The 19,240-nt window shown below is 44.0% G+C and overlaps 1 protein-coding gene across 13 annotated transcripts in view; it reads right to left on the minus strand.

The window, feature by feature from the left end:
- LOC138738523 (immunoglobulin superfamily member 5-like) overlaps positions 1–19,240 on the minus strand; it is a 166,342-nt gene that overhangs the window by 67,452 nt on the left and 79,650 nt on the right. For 11 of the 13 annotated variants that reach the window (XM_069888877.1, XM_069888876.1, XM_069888882.1 and 8 more), the window contains one exon: positions 8,932–9,009. In XM_069888877.1, coding sequence (XP_069744978.1) covers positions 8,932–9,009 — 78 coding nt within the window. Of the gene's footprint in view, positions 1–8,925; positions 9,010–9,101; positions 9,178–9,324; positions 10,336–11,609; positions 14,127–19,240 lie in introns of those variants that run through there. The other 2 variants (XR_011341585.1, XM_069888885.1) reach the window with 2 other exon arrangements.

A 19,240-nucleotide genomic window follows, 5' to 3' on the forward strand; every position in this document is an offset into this window, starting at 1 on the left:
ACCAAAAAAGAGGCACTTATGCTCATTCTCTGCTTCCTTTAGCAAACCTTTCATCTTCATGTCCCAATGTATATTTATTCTCTCAGCTTTTATTTTCCTCGTTAAACGTTGATATGTCATCTTCTGCAAATCTATCATAGAGCATTTTACCTCCGCAAAAAAAAACATTGATCAACATTGATTTTCTTTTTGCTCATCAGAATCAAACGGCATAGAAATGGGCCCTTTTGTCCACCCCAATTGCAATGCTTACATAAATCCCATTTGCTGACATTTGTCCCATTTCCTATTTGTTCCATTTCCATGCTTTTCCTATCCAAGTATCTGTCAAAATGTCTTTTAGAACTGCCTCCACCTCTCCTTCATTCGATTTAACCACTGTATGAAATACCTACCCCTCAGATTTTCTTTAAATGCCTCCTGTGCCCTTTTAGTTTTATGCTGCCCTGCCCTGGGAAAAAGATTAACTATGCAATCTATCCCCCTCATAATTTCATAAACCTTTCCATGGTTACTCCTCAGCCCCCAAAATTCCACTAAGAACAAAGCTAGCTGGTCCAATCTCTCCTTATAACTATTGCCTTTTACGTCAGGCAACATTTGGAAGATTCTCCTCTGAACCCTGTCTACTGTCCTTCCTGCAATCTGGCGACCAGAAATGCACACAATAATCCAAGTGCCGTTAAACCAATGTTTTATAGAGCAGCAACGTTACATTCCAATTCTTGCTGCTCCATCCATGCTAACTTTGCCCAATGAACTTGCATTTATTTAAATGCTCAGCTGTTACATCTTGAACAATGGCTTCCAGAATCTTCCCCCTATTAGATATTGAGCTAACTAACCCTGTGTTTCCTCATTTCTGATTCACTCTCTTTTTGAAAAGAAGGTTTTTACTCTTTTCTGATCTAATGGAATATTTGAAATCAGGCACTTATCTTCTTTTAGAGAGACAACCGCATTGCACTCTTCCCCGTAAGAGAGTTGGGCTCAATTCCCCACCTTCCATTCTCAATAATTGCTCTATTTTGCAGAGACAGCTTTATGAATGAATCTATCAAGTTCCCATATGCATTCCCTGATTCTAACAAGTAAAAATTTTTTTTACTTAAAACCAGCTCTTTAAATGACCTCTTTGAAACTGCATTTAACGCCAGCAAAAGATGTACCCACCCAACTGTACTCTGGAGTTATATAGTGGCAAACCTATATCTACCAACATGCTTTAGTGACAAATTTGTACCATCAGTATGGTACTCCTGAACCTGGAGCAAGGTATGGATTCAGGCCCCAGAGACTAGACTGTATCCAGCATATCCAGTACCTGGCCCCTGATGTCAAGTTCAAATTCCAGTTTATATATGCCAGAACAACCTGACGGAACAGTGCTTTCTGGTCTATGATGCAGAACGGTCCAAAACACGTGTACAGACATAACCCACATACAGACAAATGATATATGGAGTCACAGAGGATTGCGTAGGCAGTCATTCATCAGCCTCATTGCCTGTGGGAAGAAGCTGTTCCACAGCCTGGTGGTTCTGTCTCTGATACCTCTATACCTTTTACCTGATGGGAGTAAATGGAAGATGCTGCCTGCAGGATTGTAGATTCCTCCATGATTTTGCAAGCCTTCTTTAAACAACAATCCCAGTAACGGGGAGGACGGTGACCCCCCCCCCCCCCCGTGATCCTTTTTGCTGCGATGAACCTCTACAACAACCATATCATACTGTGATACAGCTCTCAATAGTGCTCCTTTAGAAAATTGACAGAATAATGGCCAGTCTGCCTCAGCTTTCTTAGGAAGTGCGGTCGCTGTGTGCCTTCCTGACAAGTGAGGAGATGTTATGTGTCCGGGGTAGATCACTACTTAAGGAACTTGGTGCTCTCCACTTTCTCCGCAACCGAGCTACCAATGTGCGGTGGAAGGTGGTTGTCCCTGGTCCTCCTGAAGTCCACAATCATCTCCTTTGTCTTCTCCGCATTGAGACTCAGATTGTTATTCTTGCACCATATCACGAGATTTTCCACCTCTCCTCGGTATTTCAACTCATCACTGTTGCTGATGAGGCCGACTGCTGTCATGTCACCTGCAAACAATGGCTCTATAGGAGCTGGATCTGGCGTTACAATTGTGGATAAGTAGCATGAACAGGAGCGAGCTGAGCACATAGGCCTGAGGTGTGCCCGTGCTCAGCGTTGTGGTGCTTGACATTCTTAGTCAGAGTACATTCACCAGTGTGAGGTGCAGAACATGATGTCTTTCTCATCACTGGCTCAGGTTGAGTGTGTGTGCGTGTGTGTGTGTGTGTGTGTGTGTGTGTGTGTGTGTGTGTGTGTGTGTGTGTGTGTGTGTGTGTGTGTGTGTGTGTGTGTGTGTGTGTGTGTGTGTGTGTGTGTGTGTGTGTGTGTGTGTGTGTGTAAGCTCTCTTGGACCAAGTTCAACTCAGAGCTGACAATGTATAGCAATCTCCAACAAGCAGCCATGTGAGAATAGCCAGATGATATGTTTTCGTAATGCCAGATATAAATAATAACACAGGAAATGCTATGTCATTCTTGTGAGGTTGAGAGGGAGTATGGGGAGGAGGGATATTAAAGAGAAGAAGTTGGGAAGAATGTTGATTGAAATTTTGTACTGATTATTAATGCAAGAAATGTTGGCACCTGTGATGAAATACTTGTCCGCAGTAATAGCCAGTGGCCACCCATTTCAATTCCCCATCCATTCCCTCGCTAACGTGTCTGTCCACGGTCTCATGAACTGCCAGAGTGAGACCACCTGCAAATTGGAGGAACAACACCTCATCTTCCGTCTGGGCACCCTCCAACGGATGACAGTAACATCAGCTTCTCTGGTTTCTGTTACCCCCCCCCCCCCCACCTCACCCCAAATTCTTCCCCCTGTCATTCTTCAGTCTTTATTCAGATGCCTTCTTTTGCTGAAACCTTGCAGAGGCCTCGAGCCCGAAAGGTCGATAATATATCTCCGCCTCCTATGTACACTGTAAGACCAGCTGCGTTCCTCGAGCATTTACTACAATTACAGCCTCTACTGACTTTCGTGTTTCGCTTTGAAATTCGGGTTCCAATATCAGAATTGTGTGATGTCGGGTCAGCTGCAATGAAGCTCACGAAAGCTATGTGCTGAAAAGTCTGGAAATCCGAAATAAAAGCAGAAAGTGCTGGAAATGCTTGGGAGATCACGAAGAATCTTGAGAGAGAGAAATCAGATTAATAGATCAGGTGGATGACCTTTCATCAGAATGGTCATTGAAATGACATTTTAACTCACAAAGAAAATTCTGTTCCCCTGCGAGGGTTGGCCTTCATTGATGTGATGCTCTCCGCTCTCTCCAATGGCACCACTTCAGATTTTTTTTTTGCCTAATTGTTCAGTTTTTGGGGCAGCAGTGTGTAGGTGTAGTAGTTAGCACAACACCTTTACAGCGCTGACTGTAAGGAATTTGTACGTTCTCCCCATGTCTGCATGGATTTTCCCCGGAGTCTCCTTTTCCTCCCACTGTTCGAAATGTACCGAGGGTGTAGGTAATTGGGTGTAAATTGGACTGGGCCTAAATGGCCTGTTACCGTGCTCTATGTCTAATTTTTTTTAAATTTAATTTAATTCATTCAGTAAAGGAGATGTAATTCAGCACAGTTTAGTTCCAAAGACCCTGTGGGTGAAGAACTATGATGGAAGTTGGGCACTGACACAGTTTGCTTCAGGTTTACAGCCAAGTCCCTGTGCCAACAGTGTCCCCAGGTCATCGACTGTTCTGGACTGTTCAATTAGTTTAAAGCTAGCTATTTTTAATTACTTGTTTGTCCCATTTGAGCACAGAGGGTGCTGAGGATGAATTAATTGGTGTCTGTGATGGCTATCTGACAATGACATATTAGAACAAGTGTTAATATATTTTGGAAGTATGTTTAAGCCTGTAGCAGTTTTCTCTTTAATAACACAGCTTAAAATCTGAAGCCATGAAAGACATGATGTGCTGTGTTTGGTGTCAAAACTTTCAGAGACCGAAGCACATTGGAATGGATTTTGCGAGCGAAAATTATCTGAATGCGAAAGTATACTGATGCAATTGCTGCGGAGATTTGCACAAGCACAAGGATCCTGAACTTCACTGATTTGCTGACCGTACCCCTCAATTAACAAAATGTTTTGTGAGTTCCCCAGCACCAGTTCTTAAAAATATTCAAAGACTGCATCCACTACCCCTTGAAGAAGAGGAAGATCACTACAGAAGGAACAGATACAGCCGAGAGAGAGCCATCTCCCAGGTGAAGTGGTTTCTGGACAAAAATGGAAACAACAATGGGTACCCGATAGCTGTGGCAGGGCCTAAATGGCATAATCTGCTACAAAAGCAATCCAGTGCTGTAAGGGATGGCAAAGCTTCACTCCCAGATGAACTCAATGCCTTCTATACCCAATTCAACTACAATAACAAGGAGGAATCACCACTGCACTCCCCTGTGTCCCCTGATGACCCTCTCCTGTCCATACATGAGGATGACATGTGGGTTGCTTTCAGGAGATTGAATCCGAGGAAAGCATCCAGCCTGGATGGAGTACCTGGCCATGTATTAAAAACCATTACCTTATCAATGTATTCACTGATAGCATCAGCATCTTACTCCGGTAGGGGGTGGTACCCAAGTCTCAGACAGGTGCCAATCATACCAGTGCCCAAAATTAGTTTGGTAACCTGCCGAGATGACTATCGACCAATGGCACTCATATCAGCAGTGATGAAGTGTTTTGAAAGGCTGGTATTGAAGTGTATCATCTCCTGTCTGAACAGCAACATAGATCTGTCGCAATTCACCTACTTCAGCAACAGGTCTGTGACGGATGCCATCTCACTGGCTCTACACAAAGCCCTGGAACCCTTGGAGAGCAAAGATGGAGATATCAGGATGCTCTTTATTTACTACTGTTCAGCATTCAACACCATCAACCCTTCAAAATTAACACCATCATCCCCTCAAAACTGATCAACAAACTCCAAGACCTGGGACTCAGCACCCCACTGTGTAATTGGATCCTGGATTCCCTCACCTCCAGACCACAAGCAGTGAACATCTCCTCCCCAATCTCCATCAGTACCAAAGCACCACAGGGCTGCGTTCTTAGCCTTCTGCTGTTCTCACTAAACATGTATGACTGTGAGGCTCGGTACGACAACAACACCATTCACAAATTCGCTGCTGTTACCACAATAATGGGTTGTATAAAAAAATGGACAATAAGTCAGCATAAACTTCCTACTGACAGTGCTAGATTCAAACCCAGGTCACTGGGGTTGTGCTAACCATGCCCCCCCCCCCCCCCCACCCCACAGGATCTTAAAATTTTCAGTCAAATTCCTTCTCATCTTTCTTAAATCCAATGGACACTAGTCTGGCTTGGCCAGCATTTCCTTAAAAAAATAATCAAACCATTACAATTCTGAGTTGTAATCCTTCCCTGAATTGTTTCCAACATATATTTGAGTAGCACGATTGTGGATTTTCCCCGAAGAGTCCGGTTTCTTCCCACATTCAAAAGAAATACAGGGTTAATGGGTTACATGGTGTGGGTTGGAAGGGCCTGTTAGCGTGCTGTATCTCTTAAAAAGAAATACAAATTGTAACCTTGCAAAATAAGGATATCAAGACTGTGAAAAATACTCCAGACATGGTGCCACTCACCCCTAAGGTAACTAAAGCAAAACCTCTCCATTTTTGTATTCAATTCCCCGAGCAATGATCAGCAACATTCGGTCTGCCTTCTAAGTACTAAATGCACCTATATGTCAGCCTTTTGCAAATCAAGAACACTTGAATATTCATCAGCCCAGAATTCTGCAAGCTCTCACCATTTAGAAAGTTTTTTTTCACTTTTGTCACCAAAATGGAAAATTTCACAATTTTTTGCCACAGTTTAACGTCAAGTTTTCCCCACTCACTTAATCAATTGATAAACACTGTACTGTAGCAGGTTGTGCGTGAGCGTAGCGAGAAGAAATGAGACAGCAGGCCGTGAGCTCATTGAGCACAACTGATTTACTTTGAAGTTCGCGCCGCAATCTTTAAGGCCACCCGGAGCCTGCCCCTGGTGTAATGGAACTCGCGTCACGCTGATGTAAGCGCGTACTTCCACTCTGTACCGGAAGAGAAGGACCCGCAGTGCCATCTTTGCCGCGGCTGCTCTGCTGACCGTGCGTGACAAGCAGGGCTGGTTCGCTGCTGCAAATAGGTGTGCCGCCATAGTACTATCCTCATATCCCTTTACTTTGCTTATTTTACTATCGTTGTTTTATCAGTTAATTGACCATCCAAGATTTACTTATCTACTTATTAAAAAGTTGCAACTCCAGCACTGCTCTTGCTACACTCATTTATCTCTATTCTCTTTCCTATTCGCCTGCCAGAAAGAATGGATCAACCATGGAATTAAAAAGGAAAATCTGCAGATGCTGTCATTGTAGTGTTAGACACAAATGTGCTGCAGCAAGTCGGCAGGTCATACAGTGCCGAGAAACGGTAGGAGGAGTTGGCATGAATCCTGTTTGAATTGTGGGCTGTCAGGAAGCTCTTAAAGGAGGTGAGGTAGATGAAGAATTGAAAGAGTTATTTTGGATTATTTCAGGGACTGGTAAAGCACTTCCTCAATGTGCACCCATTCAATGAGGACTCTGGGCAGAGGTGCTCGGTCATTAAGTTCCAAGTTCAAATTTATTTACCATCCGATTGGACAACTGGACAAAATAGCGATCTCGGGCTTTGCTCGTAGCAGCTGTTGGAATAAAGTTGTGTGAAACGGCAATAGCGTTGCCCAGGATGAAGAGATGGTTGATGGCACTCACCATTGGGGTGACTCTCTTAAAGTCTCTCTTTATCCCTGTTGAGTAAGACTCACCATGGTCAGAGGCTTTATCTGTAAACTTGGGGGAGGGGAGGTTAATTACCTATAATGTTCATCATTTAGGCAGCTCCCTGGGGGGGCAGGGGAATTGCAGATATAGTGATTGTTCGATGTTTTCTAAAAAGGTGGCTGAAAATAAAGTAAAGTGCTTTAAGGTTTATATATTCATGCAAGTGAAGTTTGTTCCGTGAAAGTATAGCTTAGTATTTTTGACTCTTAATCTGTTCATTCTTATTGTGGGAGTATTAGTTAGATATTGTCAGAGTAAGCCTCAAGCAACTGGAAAATACACTTATCCGGCATTGGTGCTGGATATCGGGGGTTTTACTACATATTGAAGTCCCCAACACTTACAGGCAAATTTACTTGTAAAGTTTGCACTGTTCCACTGAAAGTTCAGCGAATGTGGACAGTGGTAGACAGAAATAAATGCTTTCCCTGGTCAAAACCAAACACTGAGTACATTGTTAATGGTCGGATACTTAACAGTGTGGAGGGACAGAGGGACCTTGGGGTCCAAATCCATGCATCTATCAAGGTTACTGCTCAGGTTGATAGGATAGTTAAGAAGGCCTATAGAAGGGGTTCCCAGCCTGGGGTACATGTACCCCCAGTGGTACATTTGTACTTTTCAGGGGGTACATTGGGTTTGAGAGAATAACCACTACTGTCCAATACATGGTGTTGTAATCTGCAGTCAGATTGCACAATGTCATGGTTTATTTTATCCTTAATTTTTAGGGGTACGCGGGAACCTATAAAAATGCCCAGGGGGTACAGAGGAACAAAAAAGTTGGGAACCCCTGGCCTATAGGATGCTGGGTTTCATAAATTAGGGGGTTGAATTCAGGAATTGAGAGATCATGTTGCAACTCTACAAATCTCTGGTGATGCCACACTTGAAATGTTGTGCTCCGTTCTTGTCACCTCATTATACGAATGACGGAGAGGGAAAACAGGAGATTTACCAGGATATTGCCAGGATTGAAAAATGTCTTATGATGCAAGGTTAGCAGAGCTGGGACTTCTCTCTTTGACGCGCAAAGAATAAGAGGAGGCTTAATGGTGGTCTGGAAGATTCTGAGAGCCATAGATAAGGTGGACAGCCAGTGCCTTATCTCAGGGCAGAATAGCAAACACCATGGGACATCTCTACAAAGTGAAGGGAGGAAAGTTTAGGGGAGACATCAAGCATAAGTGTTTTTACACAAACAGTTGTGGGTGCTTGGAATGCCTTGCCGGGGGTTGTGGTTGAGGCTGAAACATTAGGGGCATTTAATCGACTCTTAGACAGGCACATGGATGAAAGAAAAATAGAGAGTTATGAGGTAGGAAGGGTTTAGTACTTTTTTTTGGTAGGAATATACAGTATTGGTTGGCACAGCATAGAGGGCTGAAGGGCCTGTACTGTGCAGTAATATTCGATGTTCCATGTTCTCTTACAGGGAGAAGGCAGGGGAATGGTGTTAGAAAGCATAGTACATCAGCCATGAAGGAATGGTAGGACGGACTCAATGGGCTGAATTGCCTAATTCGGTGTCTCTGCCTTATGGTCTTACATTTTTTTTATTGCAGATGAAACTTTGTTTTAATTTGCTTCCTGTGTCATTTTGTTTCAGTTGTACAATTTAAAGGAGCTCAATCTTGACCACCTACCACAGGGTTTCCAAATGTGGTCTTGTCTCTGCAAGGTAAAGCCCATGTGACTTCTCACTACATCAGTTGTAATGTTTGTCCTTGACCTGAAACGCTGCTGAAAGCTTCTGGCATTCTTTGCTCTTTTTTTGTGCAAAGAAGAAATACGAGCTCACTCCATCAAATGGTGAAGGTATCTGGGGCAGACCTCAGTGGAGTGGCTGCCCCCATGTCCTTGTGTACTAACACAAGCAGAACAGTCATTGGGATCCTATGATCTCATATCCAGTTGCAGGGTTTCAACCCAAAACATCAACAGTTACTTCCCACCCCCCCCACCCCACCCCACCCCACCACAGAAGCTACTTGACCTGCTGAATTCGTCCAGCGGGTTGTTCCTTGTTCCTTGCCCTGGAATCCAGCATCTGCAGTCTCTCGTGGATCTTCATCTGGAGAAATAAAGGAACACGCTGATTTTTGCTCCTTGTCCTTCCACGAGAATGCTCACAATGCCCCTGTTATGGTCACCTTTCATTCTCACCTGACCTGCAGTGGATTCAGGTGAGTGACAGATCCACTTACACTGGAACTCACAATTTTTTCAAAGGGTTTGCTTCCTAGAAAAGAATTGAGGATCATGACAGACAAAGGTAACATGAAGGTCATTTCAGATAAGAATTTGGAGTAACATTACATTAACTTAAATTGAATTTAGCACGATTAATCGCATATTGATGCTGACACGTTGCGTTAGTTCAACTGACCTAAAAATGCTTTGTCACTGATTTTCTTTTGTACTCAGCATCTGATGCCTCTCGTGTCGGTGTCCAACAATAGTCGGCCAGCATTGATGGATTCCCGTTGCCCCGATATCACTTTTCACAATGTCCTGGTGAAACCTTTCACCATGTTCATCACTAACTGCACCAAGATCAGTAGGGAAGACGTCCTCGTGCGAATGTAGAAAATGAATTTTCAATAACACGTTGCACTTCGTGGCTTTGTGTGCTTAAAGTAGACTTAAAATATGACAGGAAATCACAATATCTAAAAAAACGATATGTGATAAGAAATTTTTAAGGTAATTTTTGTGATCAGCAGTCCAATATCCAAAAAATACACCAAAATGTGTTCAGGAAGAAAAATCTTCATTGCCCAGTGTTATCGGTGAGCAGGGATTAATTTGCAATAATTCAAAGTGTGTGCCCTATCAACATGTTTAACCACTAGTGGTGACAAGAAATTAAAATTTCGTCAATTAAGTGATTTGAGAAACCAAAGACAATTAAAACAATGAGCAAGGGTGTCTTATACCCTGATTTGACAAGAGAAAACCGGCAAGTGAGGAAATGTCTGCAGAAGGAAAAGATGAAGAATTTTATTCATGTTCATATATCAGAAATCAAATGACACAGCATTTGACATGTGTACCCACACCTTGTCCCACTAACTCGACTGGTTCAAAAATTCCAAATATAAGGTTCCTTCGTTGTCATGTACACAAATACACAAAATGTGTTTCCTTACATTTGCCCATAAAGGTGTACAACGGGACACCACTAGTCTGAGACTCCTACCAAGAAGAGATAGAGCAGCAAAAGAGAGTCCCTTCAGAGACATTAGGCCATTGCAAACTGCCGTGAAAAATGGGGTTAACTGGACAATTTTCCCAGTTAGCGCCCCAGTTATCCGGCAGTTAGAAAGGGTCTGACACGGACAACCCCATGAGAATTCAACCAGGTCCATGATCTACCTCAGAGGTAGCCGGGGAACCCAGTTAAACTTACCTAGGTTGCATCCACAGGCGATTTGAAAGCAAAAATGGCCGACTCGCTTATTTCGGTGACGTCAGCGCTTGCGTGCATGCGTCACTGGGCAGCCGGCAGACCTTCCAATGAGTGCGTGACATATCATTGCGGGGGTTGGAACCTTTGCAATTTAAAAGTTGCTTCCAGCACCTTTGACCCAGTGATAACACTTGGGTCCCAGGAGGGCCACCCAGGTGCTGCAGTTAAAAAGAGGCTATTGAGTCTCCATGGATCCTGTCACCTCCTCTGATGCCACTACATCTTGTGTTCCTATGAACTCTATAGCCGCATAGCCTCCTGTCCATTCCAACGGTGAATCTGTCACCCTCCTCCATCTCTGGGTCCATACCAAAGCTGTTAATGCCTGGAGACCCTCTGGGAGCCCTGCTCACCATTGGCACCCTCATAATTCCCAGTCCCAGATTGCTGGCCTTCCATGAGCCTGTCTTCAGCAGCCCGTAGGCATCCTGTAGCTTGGTGTAAGTCCTTCAGCCGCCGAGCCCCTGGCTGGTCCCCTGCTGTGTCCCTTACCCTGCGGTCTCCTACCCTACTTCTCCTTCTTGATGGGGGTGGTGATCTCCTGCTCTGGTGCCAGTGCATTGATCCTCTGGAACTCACAACCCTTGTGTTCTAGGCTGCCAAGCGTGGGGGTCATCATCTTTCTTAAGGAGACCTCTGTGGGTTGGCTGATGTTAAAAGATATACCTCTGGCCCCATGAAACAAGTGCTAAAAATTGAACAAAGCAATCAGCGTAACAAGTGGGCTGCTACCCCTCTCCTCCCGGGTGTGTACCAGTGCCAGTGCGGGATGGCGCATCCCTGCAGCCCCACTCCTCCCGGTTCCACACCAGCGCGGGGAGACATGAACCTGCTGTCCCACCCCTCCTAGGTGTTTACCAGTGTCAGTGCGGTAAGGTGAGTCCCTGCTGTCCCACTCCTCCTGGGTCCACACTAGTACAGGACGGCATGTCCCTGCCGTCCCACTCCTCCCAAGGTCACCAGCACGGGAAGGCGTGAACCTGCTGCCCCACCCTTCCCAGGGTCCCCAGCGTGAGAAGGTGTGTCGCTGTTACCTCTCCTCCTTGATCCGCACCAACACTGCTATTACCACAGCCACATCCCTGAGCCATTTTAATTTAACTCTTCTAAGAACTCTCAATGAGTAGCAAATCATTTATGAGCAAATCATCAACCAATCTAATTTACATCCAATGATTAACACTCAGAGGTTCACATGAGCATTTGTATCAGTATATAAAATATATTTATTGACCTCTCAATGGCTCAGAAACATCCTCAATGCAGTCCAATGTACAATAAGTATGAGTGTTGGGCAACCTGTTGAAGTACCATGTGATCCAATACAAAATCAACCAGGTATTTTCCCCTCAAAGTAGCTCAGCTGTGGTAGGTAGGTAATCCAAAGAAGATAGGCTACCTTCTCGCTAATGCCTTGGCCAATAGTTTAAATAACCAGCTCCACGGTGCTCTCTCATTTTCCACTGTACACTAATGTTTATAGTATGAATGACAAATAATCGCGACTTGACTTGAAATTTATCCTGGGCCATGAATTCAAACACCTGTGGTACAGCCTCAGTGATCTGTCGAACTACAAGTTCTGAGCAATAGAGACTATGACGAACAAGGGCGCATAGAGCAGCCACCCAAAGAAAGATTATTTTCCCCCTGCCCTGTGGTTATTGCAATACTTCTAATTGCATATACTTCCAATGGCCAAACTGATGGCTTAATTCCCACTATTATGTTCTGAAGGGTCATTTGCAGTACACAAAAGTTCTGGAGAAACTCAGCATGTCACGCAGTATCCGTAGGAAGTAAAAGGTGCAAGGATACGGGCCTGAGCTTGTCGTCAGGAAGGTGGAAAATCTGACAGATGCCCGACTAAAGAGGTGGGGGGAGGAGAAGAGAGGAAAGAGGAAGGGGAAAGGGCAGAAGCCATGAGTGGATACAGGTGGGAGGGTAGAAAAGAAAGAAGCTGAAAAGTGATCAGGGAAGTGGGTAGAGGGGGTAAGAAGAGAAACTCACTGATAGGAGAAGGAAAGGGAGGAGATAGGGAGAAGGAGGAAGTGAGATGAGTGAGAGAAAGAGACAGACTAGGAGTGGGATGAACAGAAATTGATCACAAGATATAGGAGAAAAATTAGGCCAATCGGCCCATCGAGTCTGTTCCATCATTCTATCATGAGCTGATCCATCCTCCCACTCAGCTACACTCCCCGGGTTTCTCCCTGTAATCCTTGATGCCCTGAGTAATCAAATTCCTGTCAATCTCTGCCTTAAATACACCCACAGCCACCTGTGACAAGTTCCACAGACTCACGACCCTCTGACTAAAGAAATTTTTCCATAGCTCTGTTTTAATTTGATGCCCTTTTTTCCTGAAGTTGCTCCCTCTTGTCCTAGACTCCCCTACCATGGGAAACAATCTTGCCATATCTACTCTATCCTGGCCTTTCAGTATTTGAAATGCCTTTACGAGGTTCCCCCTCATCCTTCTGTTCTACAACAAGTACATTCAGTCCAAGAGCCAGTTTGAATAAATTGATCCCATCTGCTTGGAGACAGCCAAGATGGAACATAAAGTGTTGTCCTTCCAATTTTTAGGCAGTCTTTATTTGACAGTACATGAGGCCATGGACAGACATATCAGTGTGGCAATGATATGTGATATTAAAAAGGTTGGCCACTGGGAGGTTCCCTGCTGTTGGATGAGTTCTTCACTGGCTAATGTCCTGAGCTTGTGAAAAGCATGATATAAATAAAAGTTCTTTTGGAAATCTAGTGCCATAGATTCAAAACCTGGTGTGGAGGAGAGGGCTTTTTACATAAAAGATTACTCCTAGAAGAAGAGAAGAGGGGCAGAGGAATAGGGTGCCTTCAAAACATTGTTCTGGTGATAAATGGATCAAGGAGCTTGAATGTCACTAAAATCACACAGAAACGCTGGAGGAACTCAGCCAGTATATTACTGATGTTTCGGGCCTGAGCCCTTCTTCAAGCTAAGAACAGGAAGGCACAAGGATAAAGACTGAAGTCTGGTTGGGGGACGATCCAAACCAACAAAAGGTGTTTCACTCTCGCTTGAATGTCAGTTGCAGAGTCACAAGGAGATTGGAGGAAGTCAGCCTGATCTGGAGTGATGTAGAGGCAGGAGTAAGAATTGATGTGGATGATGTTCCTTCTTCCTGTGCTCTACTGGCAGACAGTCCAGGCTGTTAGCTGACAGTGCAAGAGCACCATGGAATTAAATGAGGAAGTGATTAAACAAGGTTGAATTCAATCTCTTTCTTTTCAAGTTATTTCACGAGCAACTTTAAAAAAAAATTGGAAGTAAGAAGCTGGCTTTGTCCTATTTGAGAAGGTCTTTGTCAGAGAAGAGAGACAGTTCCCTCCTTGAGCATAATTTCACTTCTGTCGAATAGGCAAGGTGCACAGTGTCTTGATTCATTTTGCACGCAGGGATTCCATTCAGTCATTTCCTATTAACGAGTGACTCCTCTTTAGAGCAAACTTTCACATTCAAAATGCTTCCATTGCAGTTTTGTTATCTTTTGCAAAAAACTAAACTAGAACACACAAATAAAACCTTTAAATTCATAAGTCCCTCAAAGGCACAATCCAATCCATCACACGGCAGTCACGTGTCTGGTTTTCCGTGGGTAACCGGGAAAATTCACAGGTTGTGATAGAGCTCCCTCCTGAATTTCAAGATTATCAGTTGGAAGTGTAGGGGTCTGTAAAGAGAGAAAAAAACAATGACCAAGGATTACCAGGACTGTTAATATTAAAGAATGGAGATGGGTGAAATGTGGGTTTAAAGTGTCAGGCAACTGGAAGTCTATGGTCACCATTAATGAAATGAATTGCTTGTTGTCATGTGTACAACACCATAGCAACCACTGAGGTTGTATTTTCACCATCTATGTCCACCTTATTGTCTCTCCCCCACCCCTGCCATCCCACCCTTACTTTCCACTCGTCGACTGTGGCAGACATGTATGTTATCCCTGAAAACTCCAGGTTCTTTTCGTTGCTATGGAAGCAGCTTTGGAACAGAACAGCATGTAATCGGAGGTGCCTGATTTTTTTTTTACGAGAACGAAGAGGGAAGGAGGGGCTGGCATAGAAGCTGAAGGAGCCCTTTGTGACTCGCCGAGATCTGCAGTGTGCCAAGTGTGAAAAAAAGCCCACAAGCTGCTTTGCTAAATATAAATTTCCTATTTGCATATTTGCTGGGTCCTGTTGCAAGAATTATGCATGAAGGAATATCCATTTATTTGAATGCATTGGGCAGTTCAAATGTTATGATTTAAATTGTTTTGTATTCAAAATTACATCCAAATTCAATGTCCTTCATTTTGGTGCAGGGGTGGGGGAATGAATTCCCTAAAGTCTGGGAGTCATTATCTGACAAGAGTTTGTCTCCCCACCCTGTCCCTGTCAGGGTCAAACCGCTCCAAATCTACTCTGCCTGTGTCCTGCAAAAAGCTTGGGATCTAGCAGGATTTCTCCACCACTCCATGCAGTCAGAATGATTCCATCAGGACCACCTCATCATGGTGGCCCCTGAGTAGAATTGATCATTCTGAAAAGCAGGCAATAAACCATTGCCTCAATATCCAATCCCAGCAGAGGTTCACCGCCAACACAAGAGAGGGCAGATTATGGCATCTGAAGCAAAAAAAAACAGAGGAACTCAAGAGGTCAGGCAAGATCTGTGGAGGGAAATGGACAGTTGACGTTTTAGGTTGAGATCCTTTATAAGGACTGAAAGAGTAGACCAGCTGAGTTCTTCCAGCAATCACAAAGTCTGCAGACTTTTGGGTTTCACTCCATTCAGAAATCTCTTTGAGGGACGTCTACCCTGAAGAAGTTCACCTCCTCTTTTCGAAGGGAGTTCTGTGAGAATCTCTCTCACTGTTTCCTAGCTGAACTCCCTGCTGCTCTCAAGCTCTTGGACCATGTTCTTACTCAGACTCGTTTCCCTTTCCCCTTATCATATCCAATTAATACCTTTTGTTGACCTGGACTCCTCCCCCGGTCACTCTTCAATCTTCATTCTGATGCCTTCCTGTCCTTCCTTGAAGAAGGGCTCAGGTCCGAAAAGTTGGTAGCATATCTTTACCTCCTTTGGATGATATGAGACCAGCTGAGTTCCTCCAGCATTTCTGAGTGTTTTTACTACAATCATAGTGTTTGCAGACTTTCATGTTTCACTCTGAAAGAGTGAAGGGGAGATAGCCAGCATAATGAAGTCAGGGGGAAGAGGGCGAGGCAATAGCCGCCAAAAGGTGGGTGGATTAAGATGAGGGAGAGGTTGACTGGGAGGTAGGATTAGTTGAGGGAGGAAAGGATGGAGATAGCAACTCCCCACGTACAAGTGGCAACTCCCCACATACATGTGGCAACTCCTCACGTACAAGTGGCAACTCCCCACGTACAAGTGGCAACTCCCCACGTACAAGTGGCAACCATTGTCATCAACATTTTAAGTAAAATTACAGGAAACTAATTCACACAGATGGCCTTGTCAGCAGCTCGGATCTGCACTGCATGTCACAGAGGAACTTTACAAACTACAAGTCAGGGAATGTAAATGGCCTGATTAACCACAGCACATGGAAGAATGCTCCAAAAAAAAATCGCTTGAACTATTTTGCACATTAGGGTTTTAAGTTCAACCATTCATCAAGATAAATTGCCACTCAAGATAAATGGCAAAACAAAGCAAATTCTTTCCAAAGTAAAGGGTGTGAATATTTTGGCTCTTCTAAAAGCCAAAGATTGTCCTCTCCAATTCAGATCCAAATCCATTGGAGACTAAAGGGAAAAAGATGATAATGATGTTAAACAGGAAAGTCTGCAGATGCTACGATTGTAGTTCAATACACAGAAGTGCTAGAGAAACTCAGCAGGTCATGCAGGTCACCTTTATATTCAGGTTCCTGGGCACCTGCCTGCTTCTTGTTCATACTTTGAGGAAGGGGTCAGGCCCGAAAAGCTGGTTATATCCATTGTTGAGTTCCTCATTCCTCCCGCACATTTAAGTATTGCAAGATGACAAGATGATAATGGTAATGAGTACATTATCATACACATTGTAAGCCTGGAAATCTTATTTGCAGTTGCTGAACGCTTTAAGAAAAACTAACTGAATTAAATTAAAAGAGTCGAGAAATAATAAGATGGATAATAAATATTCACAATAATCCTGGTGCAAAAAAAATGGCTTGCAATATTGCAGTCAGTCCTTTTGTGATATTGGAGAAGTCAGTAATTAGTGTATCAAGGGGAGGTTCAGGAACCTGATAGCTGCGGGAAAGAAGCTGTTCTTGAAACTAGACGTGCTAGTTTTCAGGCTTTTATACCTTCTGCCCAAAGGTAGCAGAGAGAAGAAGTTGTGAGCAGGGTGATAGGGGTCCTTTATGAAGTTGGCCATCTTCTTGAGGCAGTGGCCCACATAGATATCTGGAAAGGATGGAAAGTCTGACTCTGTGATGGACCTAGCTGTGTTTGCTACCTTCTGCAGCCTCTGTGTTCCTGAACCCTCTAATCACCAGTGCTTTCCAATTGACTCTGAATTCTCTCTGTAACGCGATAGTGGATAAGCCTGCCAAGAGTGTGAAGGGACAGATGAGGAAAGTGGTTTACAATCTCCAGTGCCCACTCAATGTTGTGGACAGTCCCCTCCACTGCCATGGTAAGTATGCCCTGATCCACTAGCAGCCCAGAGATGATTAGCAGGCCAGTGATTGTTTCTTGCAACTCAGATGCAAGAAACATTTTTTTTTCCAAAAATAGACTTTATTCACAATAAATTAGTTACAATAAAACATTCAAAGTCTTTTCACACCCATAGTGTCAGTCATATCTGTACATTCCCATCAATGTACATTGTTATATTTGTTCTCTAAATACACCATTACCATCCCTGTGGCAACTTATTGCTTCGCTCTCTGTTGTTTGAGGGGCTTAAGTCTCATTCCCTCAATGCCTGGTAATGGGAGGACTCTAAACTGTGATCCTTACCGAGCCCTTGCATTGGCTGCACTAAATCTCTGTGCTTCCCTTAGCACGTATTTCTGCAGCCTGGGAAGTGCCAATTGGCAGCATTCCCTCACCGACATCTGCGTGTACTAAAAGACCAACAGGTTTCGGTTAGACCAAAAGTGTGTCTATCCCGAGTTGATGGTCTTCCAGCAGTTCTGGATGTCTGATTCTGTGTGCCTCCCTGGGAACAGGCCTTGGATCAGAGATTGCTCTGGGGATGAACCGTGACAGGGAGTTTTGAATCCTTCTCCAAACACTCTTAGTGAATATTCATTCAGCACAGAGGTGGGTGGCTGTCTCCACTCCACTGCAGTGATCTCAAGGACAAAATGTATGGTCAGATGCAGCAAAAGGCAACAATCAGTGAAGGGAATCATATCACATTTCAATGACTATTGAAGTGAAGCTGTGAGATGCAGTATGCAGGACCCAGCACAGTGACACAATGTCGACAGTTTAATTGCTAGGCCATTCCTGCATCCTGAGCAATGTGCTTCATACCTTTATTCGTGAGTTAATAGCAAAGGTCATAGGTCACACACAACAATGCCAACTTTTGGTGTCAGTGAAGGAGGCGTATGCTACGCGACCTATGACACCTCCACGTTGGCTTTCACTGTTCCCATGGATTCCGCAATCATTACAATGGCTAGTAATCTGCTGCTCTGTGGTGCCAGACAACCTAGGTTCAATCCTCACCACAGGTGCTGACTATGTGAGGTTTGCACATTATCCCAATGTCTGCATGGGTATCCTTCAGGTGCTCCAATTTCCTCCCAAATCCTGCAGATGTGCGGGTTGGTAGGTCACATTAACTTCTGGTCTGAAGGCGAGTGATAGAATCCAGGTGGGGTTGGAAGTTCATGAAAATGTGAGGAGAATGGAATTAATATAGGCCTATTGCAAATGGATGGCTGATAGTTAACATGGACTGGATAGGCCAAAAGGCCTGTTTCCAGGCTGCATGACTATACAATCTTTGCATTATAATCTAGGTTTCAAATGGCTTTAAGGGCAACTCAATAATTTACAAAAATTAATCCTCTGTGAAGGTATGTCCATGGAAAGCTAGAGTACTGCATGCAGTTCTGGTCTCCTTACTTGAGGTAGGATGTACTGACTTTGAAGGAGGTGCAGAAGAGGATCACTAGGTTGATTCCAGGGATGAAAGGGTTGGCCTATGAGGAGAAATTGAGTTGTCTGGAACTGTAATCATTGGAATTTAGAAGAATGAGAGGGGATCTTATAGAAACATACAAAATTACAAAAGACATAGATAAGATTGAGGTCGGTAAGTTGTTCACATTGGTAGGGCAGACCATAGAGGCCATTGTCTTTAGATTCAGGACTGTAAATTTAGGACAAAGATGAGGAGGAACTGCTTTTCCCAGATGCTGGTGGGTCTGTGGAATTTGATGCCCATGAAAGCAGTGGAGGCAACTTCAGTAAATATATTTACGACAAGGTTGGATGGATCTTTACACAGTAGGAGAATTAAGGGATATGGGGAAAAGACAGATCTGTGGAGATGAACTGATCAGATCAGATCAGATCAGCCATGATCTCATCAACCGGCTGGATGGCCCTACTCCTACTATTTCTTATGAAAACCTCCTGTTCCAAATTTGTAGCAAAGGGAAGTTGGGGGAGCAAAAACAATTAGCATCAGGTCCTGACCCTTCATCATTACCTCGAGACTGCCTTAAACCATCAGCATGTGCTTGTAATGACAGCAGAAGCCAGTTCAGCATGAACCTTGTATTGACAGGAACTAAGTTGACCTTATTTTGTATATGGC

This window comes from Narcine bancroftii, chromosome 7, assembly GCF_036971445.1.
Source record: "Narcine bancroftii isolate sNarBan1 chromosome 7, sNarBan1.hap1, whole genome shotgun sequence".
Taxonomy (NCBI): Eukaryota; Metazoa; Chordata; class Chondrichthyes; order Torpediniformes; family Narcinidae; genus Narcine; species Narcine bancroftii.